Consider the following 24,237-nt stretch of genomic DNA (forward strand, 5'->3'; position numbering starts at 1 on the left):
AGATAGATAGATAAATAGATAGTATTCAGACCCCTTCACTTTTTTTTCAATAAATAAAATATATAAATAGATAGATAAAGTATTCAGACCCTTTCATTTTTTCAATAAATAATAAATAAAATATATAAATAAATATAGATAGATAGAAAGTATTCAGACCCCCTTCATTTTTTTTTCAATAAATAATAAATAAGAGATATAGATAGATAGATAGATAGATAGATAGATAGATAGATAGATAGATAGATAGATATAGAAAGTATTCAGACCCCTTCACTTTTTTTCAATAAATAAAAAATATAAACAAATACTAGATAGATAGATAGATAGATAGATAGATAGATAGATAGATAGATAGATAGATAGATAGTATTCAGACCCCTTCACTTTTTTTTCAATAAATAAAATATATAAATAGATAGATAAAGTATTCAGACCCTTTCATTTTTTCAATAAATAATAAATAAAATATATAAATAAATATAGATAGATAGAAAGTATTCAGACCCCCTTCATTTTTTTTTCAATAAATAATAAATTAGATAGATAAGTAGATAGATAGATAGATAGATATAGAAAGTATTCAGACCCCTTCACTTTATTCAAGAAATAATAAATAAAATATATAAATAAATGCAGATAGATAGATAGATAGATAGATAGATAGATAGATAGATAGAAAGTATTCAGACCCCCTTAATTTTTTTTTCAATAAATATTAAATAAGATAGATAGATAGATAGATAGATAGATAGATAGATAGATAGATAGATAGATAGATATAGAAAGTATTCAGACCCCTTCACTTTTTGTAATGTTGCTATGTTGCAGACCTGATACCACAGCTGTTTAAATTAATTCTCACTAATCTACACTCAGTACCCCATGATGACAAAGGAAAAACAGATTTTTAGAAATGTTTTCAAATGTATGAAAAAGAAAAAAACTGAAATATTACATTAGCATAAGTATTCATACCCTTAGCAACGACACTTGAAATTTAGCAACTTCTTTCTGCTCCTGATCCATTCACATGTGTATGTCTGTGCTCACCTATCAACACACATGTGAAGGGATCAGGAGCAGAAAGGAGTTGCTGGTCCCTGAGTATTTTAATGGATTACTTCTTTAAGAGCGGGAATACCAATATTGATAGCGGATGTTGGAGGGTGAGGATACTAGACCTGACCAGACCTTGAATGGACCCCCGGTTCTCTGAGATTGATATCTCTAAATGTGCAGATTGATTGCGTATCTGGTGAGTGCGCAATCTATATACCTTGGGATTTATCACTACCATATTTGGATCAGATTACTGGATCCTGTAGATTGTCATGATCTCCTACGCACCTTAATGTTGGACTTTCTTTTTACACTTGGCACACTAGTAGTCACTGCATAGTGACATGTCAGAGCACTGTTTTATCACTGTATTTACGGTTGCGCTGTTGACATGTTTTTCTCATCTTGACTGATTTATTTGAGGTGTTTTTCAAGTATTAACAATACATGTCTCATGCTATTTTACGCGATTTTAAGCTATTCGTTGTTTTTTGATGTTTTCGGGTTCCACCAATTTCTCAATATCATTTAACAAATAACATACACATATGGAATCGCTCGTCAAGAGCTGGAGAATTTATTTTGGGTTGTTCTTTGGTGGTAGGTTATGATAGTAACAAGAAACATGCAGCTAAATTAAAAAAAATTATCTTTTTTTACTATTTTGGGCCAGTTTTCCTTCGATAATAATAAAAAATCAGGAGATATCCATTACCATTTACCACCAAATGAAAGCCCGATTTGCCCTGAAAAAACGCGGTATAATCCACCCGGATGTACATAGTAGTTGTGGTGATATGTATGGCTTTACTAACACTTGTCAAAGTTGCAAAATTGTACTTAGGCGTTTAGATTTGTTTTACACTTAGGCGTGAAGGAGTTAGGGAAGCTGAATTCATTTCCATCAGAGATCTTTGTATTTGTGTTTCTCTTTCCTTGTTTTGTGTGTATTTGATTATTATTTGTGTACTGTCACTTTAATTTTTTCATTTCTTTTTTTTTTCCATGGCCTGTGTGTCTACTTCTGTGAACATGACATAAAATAATGAGGCTAATGAAGAGCCTTTTATAGCACAAGAACAGGTCCTGGATAGATGAAAGGAGCTTCAAAAACCCTCAGGAGCCTTTTAAAACCCATTGTACACCTAAAAACCATCAAAAACACTTTAAAGCCAAACTCCAAGTAAACAGCTAAATCCACAAATTAGCTGTTTTACATATCTAAAGATTTGTATATCTGTCCATCCAGTCCTGAGATTTACACAACTCTGCTCCACAGTACAACCCTGTCTAGCAGGAGAGGTGACTTGATCTTTCTCTGCTGCAGCTTTACTTTAATGTACAGATCCCCACCCCACCGTGTCATTGAAAGGAGAAGAATTAGACTGATAAGCTCTGTCACTCTGCTCTCTCCTCCTATCAGCATGCTTCCTGGCACTGATGCACACCTGATTCTTTCCTTGTGCTGCTTCTCCCTCCCCCTATCTGAGCTCTGCTGTGCAAACTGTAAACTAGATTGCAAGATGCTGATATCAAGTCCCATTCAAGTGCTTGCATTGTTACATTAAGGCTCCATACCAGGGGCGGACTGACCATTTGGAAATTCGGGCACTGCCCGAGGGCCCGGGGTCAGTAGGGGGCCCCATGAAATGCCCCTGGTACCTTTTTCATAGGCTATTTTAAGTTTGGCCAAGGACACAGCGGCCCCATGATCCCTTATTGCCCGGGGGCCCCATGAGTTGTCAGTCCGCCCCTGCTCCATACACACCTGAGTGTTTGGGGATTGTAGCAGAATCACTGCCCGCAATCTCATAACGCACTAAAATCGCAAAACGCAGGTTCAGGTGACATTATTTTCAATGGCACCTAATACCCAGTGCGAATGTGCCGCAATTGTTGCATGATTTGTTGCTGAAAATCGCATCGCGTGAAACTTGTTGCCCAAAAAGGAGCAGGAGCTTCTTTTGGGCAACAAACTTCAATAAATTGTGTGACAATTACAGCAAAACCTCACTGTGTTTTAGGTGCCATTGAAAATGATTGCACTTGAACCTAGGTTTTGCAATTGTAGTGCGTTTTTGAGATCCCAAAACGTCGAGGTGTGAATGGAGACTCAATGATTTCATAGTTTAATAGAAAAATTAATAGAAACAATTGTTTCTATTAATTTGTTACATTTAATTGTTACAATGGGCTCCATTCACAAAAGCAGATCTCATACAGAATTCTGGTGACATGACACATTTTCCCTTAATATCGCATGCGATCCTGTAACTGTCAATTCTCTTTATGCAGTATTCCGCAAAACTGTCAAATGCTCAGTAAATATCGCATTAAAAGGGTTTAAGTCGATTCACAGAAGGAAATAAATAATTAAATGTATGTGGTAATTAAACAGTGGTCCTGGCATGTGGTAGCTAACAAAAGTGTTTTATTTTAACTGGTTGCTAAGGAGCTGTCAGCCTCCAGCATCCTTAACAACCAGTAACGGTCATGGTTGTTAAGGATCGGGCGGCTGCCGCATCCTTAGCAACGATGAGTCATCATCTGTCAGCAGGGTTCCTGCTGACAGCTGAATGTAAACATGACAGTTGCTGGTAAGTACAAATTATGTAAAAAAAAATCTTGGGGTGGCCCCCCAATTCTTACCAGGCTGGGGGGCCCATGCTGTTTTTTTCTGTGATTTTTAATTACGGTTGTTAAGGACGTGGCGGCAGCCTGCTCCTTAACAACCATGACACTTACTGACTGTAAAGGATTCCGGTGGCTGCCCACTTCTTAACAAAGCGGCATTTGTCACTGTTGTGAAATACACCGGCTACCTCCGACGTTAATTTGCCGCGAATTTTCTCTGCTAAAATACCGCATCACTTCATATAGCAACGACTTTATGGAAAGTTGCATTTTAGTAGCGTTTTTTTTTTTTTTTGTGAGCTGAAATTTTATTTTTTTTTAAATGGTGTGCGGTACCACTTTGTGAATGGAGCCCATAGTTAAATTGAATTACATCTCTGGAATATTTGTGTCTCCTATGTCTGCCAGGGGCTCAAATTTAATAATTTCTTTCCCATTGATTTGTACAAAAACGGCAAGATTTCACCCAAAAATGCAGCTCTCTTGCAGTTACAGGGAAGAGACAAACCATTTACCACTGACAGGGGTGTCTACAATGATCTCTTTTATTTATTTATGAAAAACCTTTATCCCCCAAAAAAATGATTGTTTGCTGTGAATGCATATAAAGTATTAGCTGGAGTTTGGCTTCAATTTGTTAGTGTATCTATATCTGCTAGTACATCTCACACTCCCGTCCCCCAAGACTGACAATGCTGCTGTCCAAAAGTGCCCCCCTGTGCTCCTTCATCCAGAGTGGGGGCGCTCTAATACAGGAGGTGTGTTACTGGCCAGATCACCGGGTGAACAGAGAGGAAAAAGCCCAAAAAAGAAAACTAATGCAGCCACCACATGTAATGATTAGTATGCTGCAATGTATTACATTTGTAGGTTTTGTGTTTAATACTGCTGTTACAGCTTTGTCTATACATGTGTTATTGTACTGAGGTGCAGTTGGTGTGTCTGGTCTGTGGCTGACCTTATCTCTTATCCTGCAGGGCCTGTGTGATCCTGGGGGTCATCTTCCTGGTGTCAGCGCTCTGTATTGTTGTGAAAGCCATTCATGACCTTTCCATCCGGGTCATCCCAGAAGTGGTAAGTACCTCTCTCAGCGCAGGAGAAAACCTGCCTGCTTCTGTTACAGCCAACAATGTCTCTGCCTAGAACTGTAGAGGAGTATGGACCACAAAGAACACGCGTTTCACCAGTAATGTCACATTGGTCAGGAAAGGGGTCTTTATGTGTTACAGCTGAAGTTTAACCCCTTACCCTCCAGAGGATTTACCCCCCTTCCTGACCAGGCCATCTGTTGCGATACAGCACTGCGTTATTTTAACTGACAATTGCGCAGTCATGCAACGCTGCACCCAAATGAAATTGACGTCCTTTTTCCACCATAAATAGAGCTTTCTTTTGGTGGTACTTGATTTCCTGTGCGTTTTTTATTTTTTGTGTTATAAACAAAAAAAGACCAACTATTTTGAGAAAAAAACTATACTTTTTGCTATTAAACATGTCCAGTAAAAAAAGTTTTAAAAATCAAATTTCATTATAAATTTAGACCAAAATGTATTCTGCGACATGTCTTTGCTAAAAAATCCCAATACGTGTAAATTAATTGGTTTATGTGAAAGTTATAGCATTTATAAATATAGATACTGGGATTTTTTTTTTTTGACTAGTAATCGGCAACTTATAGCCGGACTGTGGCGGGTATTCTGACAGTGGGGGGGGGGGGGGGATTGACTTGGTGTCACTGACATCCCCAGTGACACCAATACAGTGATCAGTGCTAATAAAAAGCACTGACACTGTACTAATGGCACTGGGCAGAGAGGGGTTAACATGAGGGGCGATCAAAGGGTTAACTGTGTTCTGTTTTACTGTGGGGCTGTGTGTGTGTTTTCCACTGTAAGATTGTGATTGGGTGGAGGTGTGTGCCAGAGACAGGCTGTGATTGGGAGGGGGTGTGTCCAAAAGGCAGCCTGTGATTGGGAGGGGGTGTGTGCCAGAGGCAGGCTGTGATTGGGGGGGGGGGGGTGTGATGTGCCAGAGACAGGCTGTGATTGGGAGGTGGTGTGCCCAGGAGGCAGGCTGTGATTAGGAAGGGGTGTGTGCCAGAGGCAGGCTGTGATTGGGAAGGGGTGTGTGCCAGAGGCAGGCTGTGATTGGGAAGGGGTGTGTGCCAGAGGCAGGCTGTGATTGGGAGGGGGTGTGTGCCAGAGGCAGGCTGTGATTGGGAGGGGGTGTGTGCCAGAGGCAGGCTGTGATTGGGAGGGGGTGTGTGCCAGAGGCAGGCTGTGATTGGGAGGGGGTGTGTGCCAGAGGCAGGCTGTGATTGGGAAGGGGTGTGTGCCAGAGGCAGGCTGTGATTGGGAGGGGGTGTGTGCCAGAGGCAGGCTGTGACTGGGAAGGGGTGTGTGCCAGAGGAAGGCTGTGATTGGGAGGGTGTGTGTGCCAGAGGCAGGCTGTGATTGGGAGGGTGTGTGTCCAAGAGGCAGGCTGTGATTGGGAGGGTGTGTGTGCCAGAGGCAGCCTGTGAATGGGAGGGGGTGTGTCCAAGAGGCAGCCTGAAATTGGAAGAGAACATGTGCTAGACACAGTCTGTGATTAAGAGGGTGGGTGTGCCAGAGGCAGCCTGTGATTGGGAAGGGGGTGTGCCAGAGGCAGGCTATGATTGGGAGGGAGTGTGTCCAAGAGGCAGCCTGTGATTGGGAGGGTGTGTGTGCCAGAGGCGGACTGTAACTGGGAGGGGGTGTGTCAGAGACAGACTGTGATTGGTTGGGGGCGTGATGGCTGAACAAACTACCCAATACAGGCATTCCATGTGTCTGCACAGTGTCCTGTACCTCTGACTGGGCAGCCAAAGGATGAAAACTGACCACCCAACACAGATCAGCTTCTATGCTTTGTGTGGTCAGTCTAGAACAAGGAAGAAAGGTGACAGGCAGAATCATCCAGGTACTTCAGATGGAAGGAGTACATAAAAATGATAGACTAGGGGATTTACAACATTTACATAGAAAAAACATTTAGGGGAACATACACTTTACTGACGTCAGCTATTTCTCAGTGTGGAACATGCTCGCAATGTACTCAGACCGGCGTTCTTTATGGCGAAATTTAGCAGAACGCCACACTGGATTTGTCAGTAGCCTTGGAATACATCTTCAGACAATTCCACGGCAGAAAATTGCCGCTCAGCTGACGCTGCAAATCCTGTCCGTGATGATTGAATTAATTTCATCAATGGAGTTTGTGTCTTATTAATAAAGGGGGGAGGTGAAGGTTACACACAGCTGTGCGGATGGCATGTGACGCTGTCATGTATAAAGAGACACATCCCAGTGATCCCCCCCCCCCCCCGCTCTGCCGCTGTCACCCCACTATGCCACTTCATTACATTTTATCTAATTGGAAAAATGAGGAAGATCAAAATGTAAAACAAATGGAATCTCATTGTGACATCGATTTATGTGCATCATGACAGCGGGCTTATGGCGTTCCGTAGACTCGGAACCTAATTATCATTTCAAGATAGAACTGGAATGAAGATGCATCTGTGGGGCGATTCCCTGCATGTCAAACACAGACATGTTAGAGGGAAAACCAGAAATACAGAAAATGTACGCTCTGTGGACACGACTTCCACACCCAGGAGAGGGAAACCCCAAATCAAACGGAATATATTGCAGATTACCAATCATTAGAAGTGGTGGCTGCATTCGTTTTCTTTTTTTTCTCTTTTAGACTTTTTTTCCCTATATTTTCACCAGGTGATCCTACCAGTAACAGACTTCCTGTAGGTGTGGTTCACACCTGTGTATTTTTTTGAACATTTTGCAGTTTTCAGAAACACACTACAGTCCATTTACATGGTTTCCTATGGGACACGTTCACATCTATGCATTTTTCAGCCTCTGGGTTTTTGGAAAGGGTCAGGGACTTATAAAACGTTTTATATGCTACACGGTGCATTTTTTGGTTCAATAGACTCACATGGACAAACATCAGAAATACATGTAATGTGTTTTTTATGTTTTTTTTTGCCAATAGGAAAGTATTGACTTTGATGTGACTTTGGATGAGTGCAACTTTGATAAGACTTTATTTTCTTTGCTAATAGGAAAGTATGGAAGTTCTGTTCATGTAGTGTGACTTTGATGTGACTTTACACTCTCTGGCCCATCAAAGTCGCTTCCATCCAAAGTCACATCCAAGTCATACCTGTCCAAAGTTGCATCCAAGTCACATTCAAGTCGCATCCATTCAAAGTTGCATCAAAGTTGCATCCAAGTCATACCCATCCAAAGTCGCATCCAAGTTGTGCCCATCCAAAATCACATCCAAGTCGCACTCATCCAAAGTTGCATCAAAGTCGTACCTGTCCGAAGTTGCATCCAAGTCACATTCAAGTCGCATCCATTCAAAATTGCATCAAAGTTGCATCCAAGTCATACCCATCCAAAATCACATCCAAGTCGCACTCAACCAAACTTGCATCAAAGCCGTACCTGTCCAAAGTTGCATCCAGGTCACACCCATTCAAAGTTGCATCAAAGTTGCATTAAAATCATACCCATCCATAGTTGCATCCAAGTCGCTCCCATCCAAATTCGCATCCAAGTTGTGCCCATCCAAAGTTGCATCCAAAGTCGCATTCACTTTGCACCCATCCAAAGTCGCCTCAAAGTCGACCTCATCCAAAGTTGCATCAAGTTTGTACCTGTCCAAAGTTGCATGCAGGTCACATCCAAGTCACACCCAGAGGTGGACTGACCATTTGGAAACTTGGGCACTGCCCGAGGGCCCCGGGGTCAGTAGGGGGCCCCATGAGATGTCCCTGGTACCTTTTTTCATAGGCTTTTTTGAGTTTGGGCAAGGACACAAGGGCCCCATGAGTTGTCAGTCCTCCCCTGGTCACACTCACTCAAAGTCACATCAAAGTTGCATCCAAGTCATACCCATCTAAAGTCGCATCCAAGTCATGCCCATCCAAAGTCGCATCCAGGTTGTGCCCATCCAAAGTCATATCCAAGCCGTGCCCATGCAAAGTTGCATTCAAAGTCGCATTCACTTTGCATCCATCCAAAGTCGCTTCAAGGTCTCACTCATCCAAAATTGCATCAAAGTTACACTTATCCAAAGTCACATTAAAGTTGCATCAAAGTCAATACTTTCCTATTGGCAACAAAAAAAAGCATTAAAATGTGGCAAAAACACACAAAAAAACTTGTTAAAACACGCCAACCACACCGCAAAATGCGCTAGAAAAACACTTAAAGTGTGAACTTAGCCTTAGGGTGTCTCCACTCTGCATGGAAGAGCAATGGAGACACCTTTGGACAGCAGCATTGTCAGTCTGGGGAGAGGGTAGTGTTAGACCAGCAGGTTTAGATGGACTGGACTAACATATTAAAGCTGAACTCCAGCTAACACTTATTAAGCTGTCACAGCAAACCCTTTTTTAGGTTTCATGTATGCAGTCTCTGACAATCTCTTGTAGCATAGTCCTAGTCTCTGACCATGTCCTGTAGCATGTATGCAGTCTCTGACAATCTCTTGTAGGATAGTCCTAGTCTCTGACCATGTCCTGTAGCATGTTTGCAGTCTCTGACAATCCCTTGTAGCATAGTCCTAGTCTCTGACCATGTCCTGTAGCATGTATGCAGTCTCTGACAATCCCTTGTAGCATAGTCCTAGTCTCTGACCATGTCCTGTAGCATGTTTGCAGTCTCTGACAATCTCTTGTAGGATAGTCCTAGTCTCTGACCATGTCCTGTAGCATGTTTGCAGTCTCTGACAATCCCTTGTAGCATAGTCCTAGTCTCTGACCATGTCCTGTAGCATGTATGCAGTCTCTGACAATCTCTTGTAGCATAGTCCTAGTCTCTGACCATGTCCTGTAGCATGTTTGCAGTCTCTGATAATCTCATTTAGAATAGTCCTAGTCTCTGACCATGTCCTGTAGCATGTATGCAATCTATGACCAAAGCCAGAGCCTGGACAAGGGGTGGGCAGGAGGGGCGGCTGCCCTGGGCGCAATGGTTTACTGTAAAGATGAGGCGCCTTCCTTCTGTTACAATGCTGGCAGGTGTAGTGACAGCGGAAGTGATTTTGACAAGCGAGTGACCGCTGGGCGTAGTATCCCCTTAGCTTGCACATTATGAATGGGGTGGGGGGTGCAGGTTGGCATCTTTGCCCTGGGCACTGGATGACCTTGTCCCGGCACTGCTTGTAGCATGCCCATACTCTCTGACCATCTTCTGTGTCTTGCTCAAAGCCTTTCACAATATCCTGTTCTGTGTCCGCTGTCCCTGACACCGAATAATCACTGAATGTTATGTGCTGGTGATGTCAGGGGGGCTGCACTTGAAGCCCCTACAAAATTGACCGGCAGTGGCATTGCCATTCACCTCCACAGTGCAGGATTCAGCGGTGCTTGTACAGAGGGCTCACACAGTGCACATGGCTCTACAGCTCACCCTATTATCTGGATTGGTATATCAGTGCCCCCTACTGGTGGGAGCCCAGCAGCGCCTCCCATGTCCTCTACTACAGAAAGGATGCAGTTAATATGTTTGTTTTAATCCAGCGAGTATCTCCCAAGGGACACAAAGCTCTTTACAGCAGAGAGAGAAAAGAAGGCGGCCGGCCTGGGTGCACTCAGCCGCTGTTTGCATATAGATTCTCCCCGTCTATTAATGCCTTCTCCACAGAGGCTACAACTGGATTTTGCTGTGCCTAGGACACACGGAAAGGTGAGCGCCGCAAGGTCGCCTCAATGACAGCGAGGAGTGAAAACGATTCACAATATTGTAACCTCTCTATTAAAAAATATATTACATGCCAGACATTGCTAGGTACGGAAATAATAAAAGAAAAAAAAATTAAGGGCCGGTTCACACTAGAAAAGCAGTCCAGATGCGTTCTGGATATATTTTGCGTATGCGCATTTTTGACGCATTTTAGATGTGTTCCGGTGCTTTTTGTACGTGTTTTTGACACGCTCAGGTATTTTTTTTATTCCAGTTCATTTTCCCCTCTCTTTATCTTCAATTTAAATAGGGACATGTGCGTTTCAGTGTGGTTTTGATGAGTTTTACTGCGTTTCAGTACAGTTCTGTGCAGCCAGTTCTATTTTTTTTTTTTCTGCAACCGGAACACACTGGAACTGCAAACACTGATGTGAACTACGACATGGACAACCATATCACCTAATTTTTGTGCATTTTTGATGCAGAACAAAAGCAACTGAAATGCATGCAGTGTGAAGTGGCCCTTAGCCCCGGTTCACATATATGCGGCCGTGTGGGCCATGCTTTGTGCGGACACGAGAGCCCATTCATTTGAATGGACTCCCGTGCCCCGTGACATGCAGGGAAGAAGTCCCTGCACTTCTTCTGAAAACGCAGCCCGCATGGGAACCTCGGTTCCTAGTACGGTTGCGTTTTCCAGTGCGGGCGGCGTGCCATTAGAACTAATGGCACACGCCCACGGGTCCGCATTCTTCTGTGCGGGTGGTGCGGCTGCATGGATTTTCGTGCGGATCCGCAGACGCACCACCCGCACATATGTGAACCTGGGATAAAAGTTTTTGTTCTGCAAATGTTCTGCAGCTGGAGCTGGTGACTACACTGTTCTTGATTATCCCCAGACTGGCAGCTGTGGCCTTTGCCAGGGGATGTGTCTTTGTAGCTCAGGTTGGCCAATTTAAATTCCACCTCTTGGCAAATATACTTCAGATGTACGCCCCTTGAGGGTTAGGGACTGATGTGAATGTACAATATATATGTAAAGCTCTGCGTAAATTGACAGCGCTATATAAGTACCTGTAATAAATAAATATCCCTCCCCCCACCACTACCAGCTGAACTCCTGGATTGTCTAATTCCATTCATCATGTTTATTTTTCTTGACTTTTGATGAGCTTTGTAAATTTTTTCCAAATCTCTGTAGAGACCTAGTGTGCCACTTCCTGTAATGCAGATCGCTCACTGCTGCTCTCTCTCCTTGTGCAGGGTGACTGGTCTTGTCTCCGCCCCCTACTGTAGTTTACTGCAGACAGCCTGTAGTGGGTGGATCCTACTGAGCCCCTCCCACAGCTCTGCTCTCTGCACAGGCTATGTACAGCACAGGGATGATGTCACCTCTACCTTCACAAGGTAATATCTGGATGTGCAAAGGCATTTGAGGCACACTTTGTGGATTTATATCCTTGGTGCCTAGTGAGGAAATGATTGAAATAGCTTTTGTGACCAGGACTCATCTTTAGCCCGGGTTCACACTGATACGGTGCAGAATTTGGAGCATTTTATGTGCGAATTCCGCACCGCATCAGAATCGCACCCCGTTCATGCGAACCGCTGCGGGTGTGTATGTTAACAACACCCCGAAAGCACTCCACAAAACGCGGTGTGATGTCCCGAATTGGATCACATTGTGTGAATACCCATGCGATCCGATTCTAATGTGGACCAAAAAAAGGGTCCTGCACTTTTTTGGTGCGGATGCAGTGGGATTTGAGCCATACAGAATGTATGGCTCCAATTGCACCGCACACAAATCGCATGTGATGTGCACAGGAATGTGGTGTGGATCCTGTGTGAATCACATGCAATATACCGCACCACACAAGTGTGAACCTGGCCTTAATGATCAAAGCTGAAATAGTTTTTTGAAAAATAACTGTGTTTGAATATTACAACGCAGCAAGAATTCATTTGGGCAGATTTATAAAATGGGGTCCCCTATAAGAATTTTTTTCTCATTGCTCAGCTCAAGTGAGCCCATACTGCAGGGAATGTGCAGGGAATGTGCAGAGAATGTGCAGGGAATGGGTCACTGTTCTTGTTATATAAAGTTCCAGATGTTTGTAGATGTAGTATGGGCGTCAGATGATCTCATCTCTATGACTGCTATGACCACATTTTCTGACCGTCATCCTATGTCTATGGGCACCAGCTGCACAGCTCCACTCCAGGCAGACAACTATGGATGAAATATGTATAAAGTTGCGATTTTACCAGCCAAATGATTTTTATTTCTGTCCATCCAGTCCCGGGATTTGCACACAAAGCACAGCTCCATCAGACAGGTCAGGAGACCTGATTTCTTTCTGCTGCAGCTAGTTAACATTTATGTTCTGTCCTTGCTACATGTTTCCCTGTGTATAACTCGACATGCTGCTAAACCCTCCTATTCTGCAGTGTAATCTTGAAGCTTTTATTAACAAAAAAGGGTGTGTGAACCATTAGCAAAAAAAAAAAAGAGAAATATACGCTCAATGTATGAACATACAGAAAATACAAGGAATAGTTGGGCTATAGATGGCAATAAGTGATTCTCACCAGCGATGCTGACTTTAGGGGATGCAAAGGGATGCAGTTTTTGGTCCAACATGTGCTCTGATAGCTGGCTCCTTCTCTCCTAGTTTCGAAGATAGAGTCTGAGCTCCCAAGATGCATCTCTTTCCTTTCTCTCAGAATTATGGGAATTCTTATTAATTTTTTTTAAAATTAACTCTTAATTCATATCTATTTTCTATAAAACAGTATTTATTACTGGCTCCATCTAGTAGTCAAATTTGATATTGGAGACAGGACAGGCATAACATATTCCTCTGCTGGAGGCAGAACAATTTACTAGTCTTGCCCCTCCCCCCAGCCAGTGATTGGACAGTGAAAGAAGAAGCAGTGACTGGTGAGCGCATCTCTCTTGTCACTCTGCTCTTGGCTCCTATCGGCACATTCCTCATTAGCATATGAGCACTGCAGCACAACTGGTTGGTTTTTTTATTTGCGTCTCCAGTCTGAACTCTGCTGTACAGTGGATTTGCAAGAGGCTGATATCAATTCAAATTCAAATACATTAAAAATGAATTGTTATTTAATGTTTTAATCAATATGGTGCTGCATTAAAGGCTCATTCACATGTGCAGCGACCCTTGCCGCTCCCCTGAAAAGCAATCTGTGGTGGATCACTTTTCAGAGGCATTTGAAAAGAAGAGGCAGTGAAAAGGCAATGTGCCACTTTCTCACTGACTGGTTTAACCTTGCACATGCCGAACCATCGTGCTGCAATCGTGTGCGTTGCATTACGTTTGTGTGTGTGCGTGTGTGTGTGTGGGGGGGGAGTAAAAACTATGGCTCAGCTGTCTGGTTTTACCACCACTTGGCTGCACATGTGAATGAAGCCTTATTTGTGTCCTTTATAGCTGTCTGATTTTCAGCTTTAAATACAAAAAGCAACAGTATCACTTTATAATTTTTTTACGCCACAATGGAAATCATTACCACCGTTGAGGATCTCGCTGCCTCCTTCCTGTCCTAACTCTGATATACATCCACATATGTCATCTGTGAAATCCAAATGTATTACCCATCTGCTTCAAGTAATATTCACTGAAACTTTAAGCCAAACGACACTGATAAAAAATGAAACGCGCGCGGCATACGCAATTAGACACGCTGGCTGGGTAATTTAATTGAAGCCATAAATCAGAGTATTTTATGGGGCTCCCGGATCTCTTTATTAACAGAAGGAAACACATGTATTGTGACAATGGGCTGGCACTCACAGATCCGTCCTCATTAGTCTGCCACCAAAACACAAAAGAAAATTCAGGAGGAAATTAAAACTCTAAGTTTGCATTGGCAAGTGTGTGCGGATGCCAACATGAGCGCTGCGTACTGTGACCTATATGTATAGGAAAAGGGTGGGCAGTGCGAGGAGATGGCACAAAACCAAGCGTCTGTTATTACATGGCCTTGCTGGGATTTAAAGGTTGATGGGAGAGTGAAATTTAATGAAGGATCTCTTGATAACTTTCATTACCAGAGATATTTTTCTTCTATTTAAATGTAAAAAGAAAAATAATAAATCATTCTATTTATTTATATATATATATATATATATATATATATATATATGTAAACGGTGAAATTTAATGAAGTATCTCTTGATAATTTTCATTACCAAAGATATTTTTCTTCTATTTAAATGTAAAAAGAAAAATACTAAATAATTGTGTGTGTATGTATGTGTATATATATATATATATATATATATATAAATAAAATTATTTTGTATTTTTCTTTTTACATTTAAATAGAAGAAAAATATCTCTGGTAATGAAAATTATCAAGAGATACTTCATTAAATTTCACCGTTTACATATATATATATATATATATATATATATATATATAAATAAATAGAATGATTTATTATTTTTCTTTTTACATTTAAATAGAAGAAAAATATCTCTGGTAATGAAAGTTATCAAGAGATCCTTCATTAAATTTCACTGTTTACATATATATATATATATGTAAACAGTGACATTTGATGAAGGATCTCTTGATATTTTTCATTACCGGAGATATTTTTCTTTTTACTTTTAAATAGAAGAACTATATCTCCGGTAATGAAAAATATCAAGAGATCCTTCATTAAATTTCACTGTTTCTATATAGTATGTGTGTGTGTATGTATATGTATATGTATATATATGTATATATATGTTGCTGTTGTTCCCAGTTGCTTCCACTTTGTTGTAATACCACTAACAGTTGACCGTTGAATATTTAGTAGCCAGGAAATGTCACGGATGGACTTATTACACAGGTGACAACCTATCACGGGACCACGCTTGGAGTCACTGAGCTCCTGAGAGCGACCCATTCTTTCACAAATGTTTGTAGAAGCAGTCTGCATGCCTAGGTGATGATTTTATACACCTGTGACCATGGAAGTGATTGGAACACCTGAATCCAATGATTTGGAGGGGCGTTCCAATACTTTTGGCAATATAGTGTATATATATATATATATATATATATATATATATATATATATATATATATACATACTGCAGTTGTGCTCAAAGGTTTGCACACCTTGAAAGAAACGGTGGAATATTGGTATTGAAAATGTGACCAATGATGCCAAAAAACTGTTTTTTATTTAGGGTTAGCAATCATACGAAGCCATTTATCACATAGTTGTTTGACTCCTTTTTAAATCATAATGATAACAGAAATCACCCCGATCAAACTTATCCATCCCCTCGTACAGACTCACAAGGTGACACACACACACAAGGTTAAAATGGCAATTGAAGGTTAATCACATCTGTGGCTTTTTAAATTGCAATGAGTTTGTTAGCTCTCACGCAGATGCACTGAGCATGCTAGATACTGAACCATGGGGAACAGAAAAGAACTGTCAAAAGACCTGCATAACAAAATAATGGAACTTTATAAAGATGGAAAAGGATATAAAAAGATATCCAAAGCATTGAATATGTCAGTCAGTACTGTTCAATCACTTATTAAGATGTGGAAAATTCAGGGATCTCTTGATACCAACCCGAGGTCGGGTAGACCAAGAAAGATTGCAGCCACAACTGCCAGAAGAATTGTTTGGGATACAAAGAAAAACCCACAGGTGACCTCAGGAGAAATACAAGTGCTCTGGAAAAAGGCTGTGTGGTTGTTTCAAGGAGCACAATATGATGATACTTGAACAAAAATGAGCTGCATGGTTGAGTTGCCAAAAAGAAGCCTTTACTGCACCAATGGCACAAAACAGCCAGAAGAGAGGCATGTCAGGGTGTTGTTGGGCATATTGTAACCTGGACAGATTCTGCAGGACTTCTAGGAAGACCCATAGCTACATCTGACTATACATGGAAAGGAACACAGTGGTGTAAATTGTGAACCAACAGATAACCTATGCCCAAGAATCTTGTCCTGAAGCAGGGGGCAGTCAATGTCTGTCTTCTATAATATGTCCTCAGTCTCCAACAACTCTTATAGCATGTTCAAAGTTTCTGAAAGCCTCCTGCATCATGTCTGCAATTTCTAACCAGCTCTTGTATCATGTCACCAGTCTCTGACCATATCATGCATCATATCCTAAGTCTCTGACCATCTCCTGTATAATGTCCGCAGGCTCTGACCATCTCTTGTATTATGTCTGCAGTCTCTAACCTGCTCTTGTATCATGTCACCAGTCTTTGACTATCTCATGCATCATATCCACAGTCTCTGACCATCTCCTGTATCATTTCCGGTCTCTGACCATCTCCTGCATCATGTGCACAGTCTCTGACCATCTCCTGCATCATGTGCACAGTCTCTGACCATCTCCTGCATCATGTGCACAGTCTCTGACCATCTCCTGCATCATGTGCACAGTCTCTGACCATCTCCTGCATCATGTGCACAGTCTCTGACCATCTCCTGCATCATGTGCACAGTCTCTGACCATCTCCTGCATCATGTGCACAGTCTCTGACCATCTCCTGCATCATGTGCACAGTCTCTGACCATCTCCTGCATCATGTGCACAGTCTCTGACCATCTCCTGTATCATGTCAACAGTCTCTGACCATCTCCTGTATCATGTCCACAGTCTCTGGTCCGACCATTTCTTGTAGTATGTCCACAGTCTCTGACCATCTCTTGTAGTATGTCCACAGTCTCTGACCATCTCTTGTAGTATGTCCACAGTCTCTGACCATCTCTTGTAGTATGTCCACAGTCTCTGACAACCTATTGCCCATATTATTTTACTATATCCTGTTGTCTGTCTGCTGTCTGTGATAAGAAATATTCACTGAACTGTATGTGTGGCTCTTTGTAGATATGGGGGGCCCCAAGTGCAGCCCCTGACATCACCAACGTTGACCATGACTGATTTAGATCACCTCAGACAATCAGTAGTAGTTCAGCGTTTCCTGCAAAGCACCGAGCTATTGCTTCTAAAAATAAATATGAAATCCTCGGAGAATGGCATTAGTGTAGGATTCAATTCAGCGGTGTAATTACTATTGCTCTCAAGAAATGATCCCTCCTAATCCACAAATGTATTATGAATGAAATCAGGAAGCCGCCTCTGGATCTCTCATTCCGGTGCGAGAACCATTTGGCATCTGTTAGGAAATGTCATGAATATGTGGAATTATTTTTATGATGACCACACATGCTGAAATGTGAAATTCAAACAGTTTTATCGGGATGGAGAATTAAAGAGAAGAGATAAGAATGTAGCGCTAATCTCTCGCAAGTATTGGTCACATGACCAACTGCCTTAGCCTGGGGCCATTACAAGGGGGGAGGGGCAGATGGCCCAGGTGCCGCCCTCCCACGCTGGGGGGGGTGCGGTGTGGAAAGCACTGATGTGGTTTTTGCTGCCCAGCACCCCCTAGTGTAAGAAGGCTGCACCTGGGGTGGCTGCCCCCCCTGTAATGGCTGCTTGGCAATGCAGTGGTGTGCATGCACATTTCAGATCATTGGCGGGCAACTAGCAGACTCGGTTCCCTTTCTACAGGGCCACTGCTTCCCGTCTGCTCTGACAACTACTGCTGTCAAACCAAACTCCAACACACCCACACTCCACCCACCTCACCTCAACCCCACCCACAACCCACATGAAAAACACACAGCGCATGCGCAAAATCCCCCCCCCCAAAACTTCCCCTGGTTCACACTATTACGGTCAGTGATGCCTGCGTTAGCTCATGCACAGCATCCCATTTGCTTGAAAGGGCTGCTGTGCCCATGTCTCTGCACATAAAAAGGTTCATGCACCTTTCTGAAGCGCGGCCGCAAGGAAGCCGCATTATATTTTTTGATCATCTTCTAACTTCAGCTTGTTCAAACCTTTGACAATAAGGCCTGCTTCACACTGTGCATTCTGGTTGCCGGTGCGGAAATCGCATCAGTTCCTGCACCCGCACCCACCCACGGCCGAACTGCACTGCTTTTGTGGGATGCACAGGGCTGCCATTCATTCTGTATGGCACCCCCACACATCGCAGCCCGCAGCGCGATCACGGGTACAGGAACCGCAGGGAAACCCCATGCTCAACAAGACCATGTGGTTCCTCTGTGGCCTCGTGTTTAAAAAGGTGCATGTACCTTTTTTGTGCGGTTCAGGTGGCCCAGCAGCCCATTCAAATGAGCAAACGCACGGCCCGCACTAGCGTGAACCAGGACTAAAACCTGGAAGCTGATTGGTTTCTGTGCAGAGTTGCACCAGATTTTGCACTCTCCAGTTTTAGTAAATAACCCCTGTATGACTATTCTGCCATAAAATACCTTCTACCTCAGTTCCCAGTAATTGTATACTGGCAAGCATATGGCTGTTATGTTACTGCCTGATTCTGTTTGGTTATGTTCAGTACTCCCATGGTACTTGTGTTACCATCTGGCTCTGTTCAGCTATATTCACTGCTCACATGGCATTTGTGTTACCCATTGGCTCTGTTCAGTTATAATCAGTACTCCCATAGCACTTGTGCGACCTGTTGGCTCTGTTCAGCTATATTCAGTACTCCCATGGCACTTGTGTTACCATCTTGCTCTGTTCAGCTATATTCACTGCTCACATGGCACTTGTGTTACCATCTTGCTCTGTTCAGCTATATTCACTGCTCACATGGCACTTGTGTTACTGGCTGGCTCTGTTCGGTTATATTCACTACTCCCATAGCACTTGTGTGACCCGTTGGTTCTGTTCAGCTATAGTCATTGCTCCCATGGCACTTGTGTTATCAGTTAGCTCTGTTCAGCTAGATTCAGTACTGCTGTTCCTTGGTTCCACCCCCTACCCACCTCTGGGCACTGTTCCTTGGTTCCACCCCCTACCCACCTCTGAGCACTGTTCCTTGGTTCCACTCCCTACCCACCTCTGAGCACTGTTCCTTGGTTCCACTCCCTACCCACCCCTGAGCACTGTTCCTTGGTTCCACCCCCTACCCACCTCTGAGCACTGTTCCTTGGTTCCACGCCCTACCCACCTCTGAGCACTGTTCCTTGGTTTCACTCCCTACCCACCTCTGAGCACTGTTCCTTGGTTCCACCCCCTACCCACCTCTGAGCACTGTTCCTTGGTTTCACTCCCTACCCACCTCTGAGCACTGTTCCTTGGTTCCACCCCCTACCCACCTCTGAGCACTGTTCCTTGGTTCCACCCCCTACCCACCTCTGAACACTGTTCCTTGGTTTCACTCCCTACCCACCTCTGAGCACTGTTCCTTGGTTCCACCCCCTACCCACCTTTGAGTACTGTTCCTTGGTTCCACTCCCTACCCACCTCTGAGCACTGTTCCTTGGTTCCACCCCCTACCCACCTTTGAGCACTGTTCCTTGGTTCCACTCCCTACCCACCCCTGAGCACTGTTCCTTGGTTCCACCCCCTACCCACCTCTGAGCACTGTTCCTTGGTTCCACCCCCTACCCACCTCTGAGCACTGTTCCTTGGTTCCACTCCCTACCCACCTTCCAGTACTGCCCTTTCAGAGAATACAGAACCTAGTATCATTTTGTGGTTCTAAGTAATTTGCCATGATATTGTTAACGATAGCAAGAAAAGCATTAAAATAGATCCCTTGCATCCAGCAACAATAGACCCCCCCCAGTAAGAATAGATCCCCCCAGTAAGAATAGATCCCTCGAGCAAACAATGGACCACCCTCAACAAAATAAACCCCAGCAACTATAGACCACCAGCAGAAACAACAGATCTCCCCACAGCCAGCATCAATAGACTCTCCAACAGTCAGCAACAATAGATTCCCCCAGCAACACTTGAGCCCCCCAGCAAAATAAGACCCACCCCTAGCAACAATATATCCCCCACCAGCAACAATAGACCCCACACAAAATTAGATCACTGCCAGCAACAATAGATCCCCCGGCAGCCAGCATCAAAACGTAGACCCTCCAGCACACCCCACTACCTCTTGCCATTACATACATTCAGTGATGGAGATGCCTTAACTATGTTCTCTTGCGTTCCCACTGAAATAAAAGCTCCCTGTTCTTTTCTCCTATGGCACTTATGTTATCAGTTAGCTCTGTTCAGCTATATTCAGTGGTCCCATGGCACTTGTGTTACCTATTGCCTCTGCTCAGTTATACTCAGTACTCCTGGCTCTGTTTGGTTATAGTCAGTACTCCCATGGAACATATGTTAAAAGTTTGCTCCTTTTGGCTATGTTCAGTACTCCCATAAAAATTGTGTTTCTGGCTGGCACTGTTCGGCTATATTCAGTGGTCCCATGGCAGCCATGTTTCTGTTTTGCTCTGTTTGGCTATATTCAGTGGTCCCATGGCCATCATGTTTCTGGCTCGTTCTGTTCAGCTATGTTCAGTGGTCCCATGGCACCCATGTTTCTGTTTTGCTGTTTGGCTATATTCAGTGGTCTCATGGCAGTCATGTTTCTGTTTTGCTCTGTTGGGCTATATTGAGTGGTCCCATGGCAGCCACGTTTCTGTTTTGCTCTGTTTGGCTATATTCAGTGATTCCATGGCAACCATGTGTCTGGCTCGTTCTGTTCAGCTATGTTCAGTGGTCCCATGGCACCCATGTTTCTGTTTTGCTGTTCGGCTATATTCAGTGGTCCCATGGCAACCATGTTTCTGGCTCGTTCTGTTCAGCTATGTTCAGTGGTCCCATGGCACCCATGTTTCTGTTTTGCTGTTTGGCTATATTCAGTGGTCCCATGGCAGTCACGTTTCTGGCTTATTCTGTTCGGCTATATTCAGTGGTTCCATGGCAGCCATGTTTCTGTTTTGCTCTGTTTGGCTATATTCAGTGGTCCCATGGCAGTTATGTTTCTGGCTGGCTCTGTTCGGCTATATTCAGTGGTCCCATGGCAGTTATGTTTCTGGCTGGCTCTGTTCGGCTATATTCAGTGGTTCCATGGCAGCCATGTTTCTGGCTCGTTCTGTTCGGCTATATTCAGTGATCCCATGGCATCCATGTTTCTGGCTCGTTCTGTTCGGCTATATTCAGTGGTTCCATGGCAGCCATGTTTCTGGCTCGTTCTGTTCGGCTATATTCAGTGGTTCCATGGCAGCCATGTTTCTGGCTCGTTCTGTTCGGCTAGTTTCAGTGGTTCCATGGCAGCCATGTTTCTGGCTGGCTCTGTTCGGCTATATTCAGTGATCCCATGGCATCCATGTTTCTGGCTGGCTCTGTTTGACTATATTCAGTGGTCCCATGGCAGCCATGTTTCTGGCTCGTTCTGTTCGGCTATAATCAGTGGTTCCATGGCAGCCATGTTTCTGGCTGGCTCTGTTTGGCTATATTCAGTGGTCCCATGGCAGTTATGTTTCTGGCTGGCTCTGTCCGGCTATATTCAGTGGTCCCATGGCAGCCATGTTTCTAGCTGGCTCTGTTTTGGCTATATTCAGTGGTCCCATGGCAGCCATGTTTCTGGCTGGCTCTGTTTTGGCTATATTCAGTGGTCCCATGGCAGCCATGTTTCTGGCTGGCTCTGTTCGGCTATATTCAGTGGTCCCATGGCAGTTATGTTTCTGGCTCTGTCCGGCTATATTCAGTGGTCCCATGGGCAGGTTGGCTCTGTAAAATTATATTCCGTACTCTCTTGGCACTCGTGCCGCCAGCTGCCGTCGCTCCGCTCTCTTGGACACAACCTTAGAATTGCATTACTCCGATTACAGATTTCAGTGAGCTGCTAATGAAATTCTTGACTGCTGCCAACCTGGCTATGAAACCCTGGATGAGAGGCAATCTGACATATGGTCCCTGTTCCAGTCTCCATCTCTGGATCACAGATAGCAGGGGGTGAGGAAGGATATTTCTTAGTTCCAGCAGAGGTGGCGGCTGCTAGATTTGACAGTTCACCCGTTCTGTTTGAGATGGACAAGACGAACTTGTGTTTCTCAGCTTACCATTAACACCGGCCGGCCCGAGAAATGATCTGACGGTGCGGCTTCCTCAAGATGGCGGTGATATAAGACTCTGTGGTGTTTGATCGCCTCTGTCATGGTGGAGGACCAGAGTGACGTCATGACGTCACATCTGGACGCTGGCGGAAGTAAACCATTTTTTTTCAAACAAAAGTTAAAAAAAATTGGGGTTTTTTTTTGCTTTTAAAAGTAAAGAGGTTTGGGGTCTTTTTGACCCCAAATCTCTTCTTAGGGCTAGTTCCCACTAGATGCAGTTCAGTGCGCTTTTTTTTCCAGTGTTTTCCGTGTATTCCAATGGCCCTGAGTTCCAGACAGTTTCCTGTGAAGAAAAAGAAAGTAGAACATGCTGCATTTTTTCTGCATAGAACCAAACTGGAACATGTCAAACTGCATCAAAACTGCACCAGAACTGCACGTGGTGTGAACTGTGAGCAAAAACGTATCTGGAATGCATTCTTGTAGTGTGAACCGGGCCTTAAAGAGGACCTGTCATGCATATTTCTACTACAAGGGAGGATGTGTACATTCCTTATCAGGGGCAAACTGACCATTTGGAAACTCGGGCACTGCCCGAGGGCCCGGGGTCAGTAGGGGGCCCCATGAGATGCCCCTGGTACCTTTTTCATAGGCTTTTTTGAGTTTTGGCAAGGACACAGGGGCCCCATGATCCCCTATTGCCCGGGGTCCCATGAGTTGTCAGTCCCCCCCTGTTCCTTATATTAGGAAAAAAAATGATAAAAAAATTAAAGGGACAGTGTAAAAAAAAAGAAAAAAAAATGTTTTTAACCACTTGCCGTCCGGCCACTGTTTATATGGCACTCCAGGGGCGGGTTGCCGATCATAAATGGCACTCGCCATTATGGACTGTGCGCACTCCCTGGGAGCGCACAGCACCGTGATCCGGTGCCCGCTGTGTCCTCCAGACACAGTGGAACACTGATTGTCATATGGGACCTCTGTGCGAGGTCCCAATCATGTGATCACTGAATGGCCAATCAGTGATTACATGCTGAGTAGTAAGCAAGATGTCACTTCTGACATCATTGCTTACTACGTGTGAAATCTGTGAATGATCACAGAGGTCAGATGGTACAAGGCTATACACAACAGCCTTGTACCATGTGACAAGCTATAACCAATCACAGCTCACTCAGTATTTCTCAAGAATTTTGCAAGAATGCAGCCAGAGAGAAGGAGAAATTATTGTTTTTACAGCCTTTATGGGTGTAAAAGCAATCAGTGTAAAAATAAAAAAAAAATCTTCACCCCCCACAAGTAGTACAGTGTCACCATGGTGACACTGTACTGCTAGGGTGACAGTATGTAGAAAAAAACATAAATAATATTTAAGCAGCACAGTGGCTAAATGGTTAGCACTTCCGCCCGGCAGCACTAGGGACGTCAGTTCGAATCCCAGCCACGGCACCACCTGCCTGGAGTTTGCATGTTCTCCCTGTGCTTGCATGGGTTTCCTTCAGGTGCTCCAGTTTCCTCCCACACTCCAAAGACATGCTGGTAGGTGAATTGGCTCCTGTCTAAATTGTCCCTAGTATGTGTATGTATGAATGTGAGTTAGGGACCTTAGATTGTACGCCCCTTGAGGGTTAGGGACTGATGTGAATGTACAATATATATGTAAAGTGCTGCGTAAATTGGTGGTGTTATATAAGTACCTGAAATAAACAAATAAATATAAAAATGTAAAAAAAAATTATAAGTTTTGGTTATAAACTAATTTGGTTTTTTTTTTTTTACTAAAAAGATAACTGAATAAATTTTGGCCAAGATTTATGATGAAATATATTTATTTGCAAAATTTTATAAGAAAAACCCT

At 43.5% G+C, this 24,237-nt stretch overlaps 1 protein-coding gene across 1 annotated transcript in view; it reads left to right on the forward strand.

Annotated features, from left to right (window-relative positions):
- The window catches only part of TMEM163 (transmembrane protein 163), a 231,782-nt gene that overhangs the window by 175,446 nt on the left and 32,099 nt on the right, over nucleotides 1-24,237 (forward strand). The window contains exon 5 of the mRNA XM_089683606.1: nucleotides 4,674-4,770. Coding sequence (XP_089539732.1) covers nucleotides 4,674-4,770 — 97 coding nt within the window. The remainder of the gene's footprint in view (nucleotides 1-4,673; nucleotides 4,771-24,237) is intronic.

The sequence above is a fragment of the Staurois parvus genome, unplaced genomic scaffold (assembly GCF_062004578.1).
Source record: "Staurois parvus isolate SC_StPar_1 unplaced genomic scaffold, SC_StPar_1.0 ptg000315l, whole genome shotgun sequence".
Lineage (NCBI taxonomy): Eukaryota > Metazoa > Chordata > Amphibia > Anura > Ranidae > Staurois > Staurois parvus.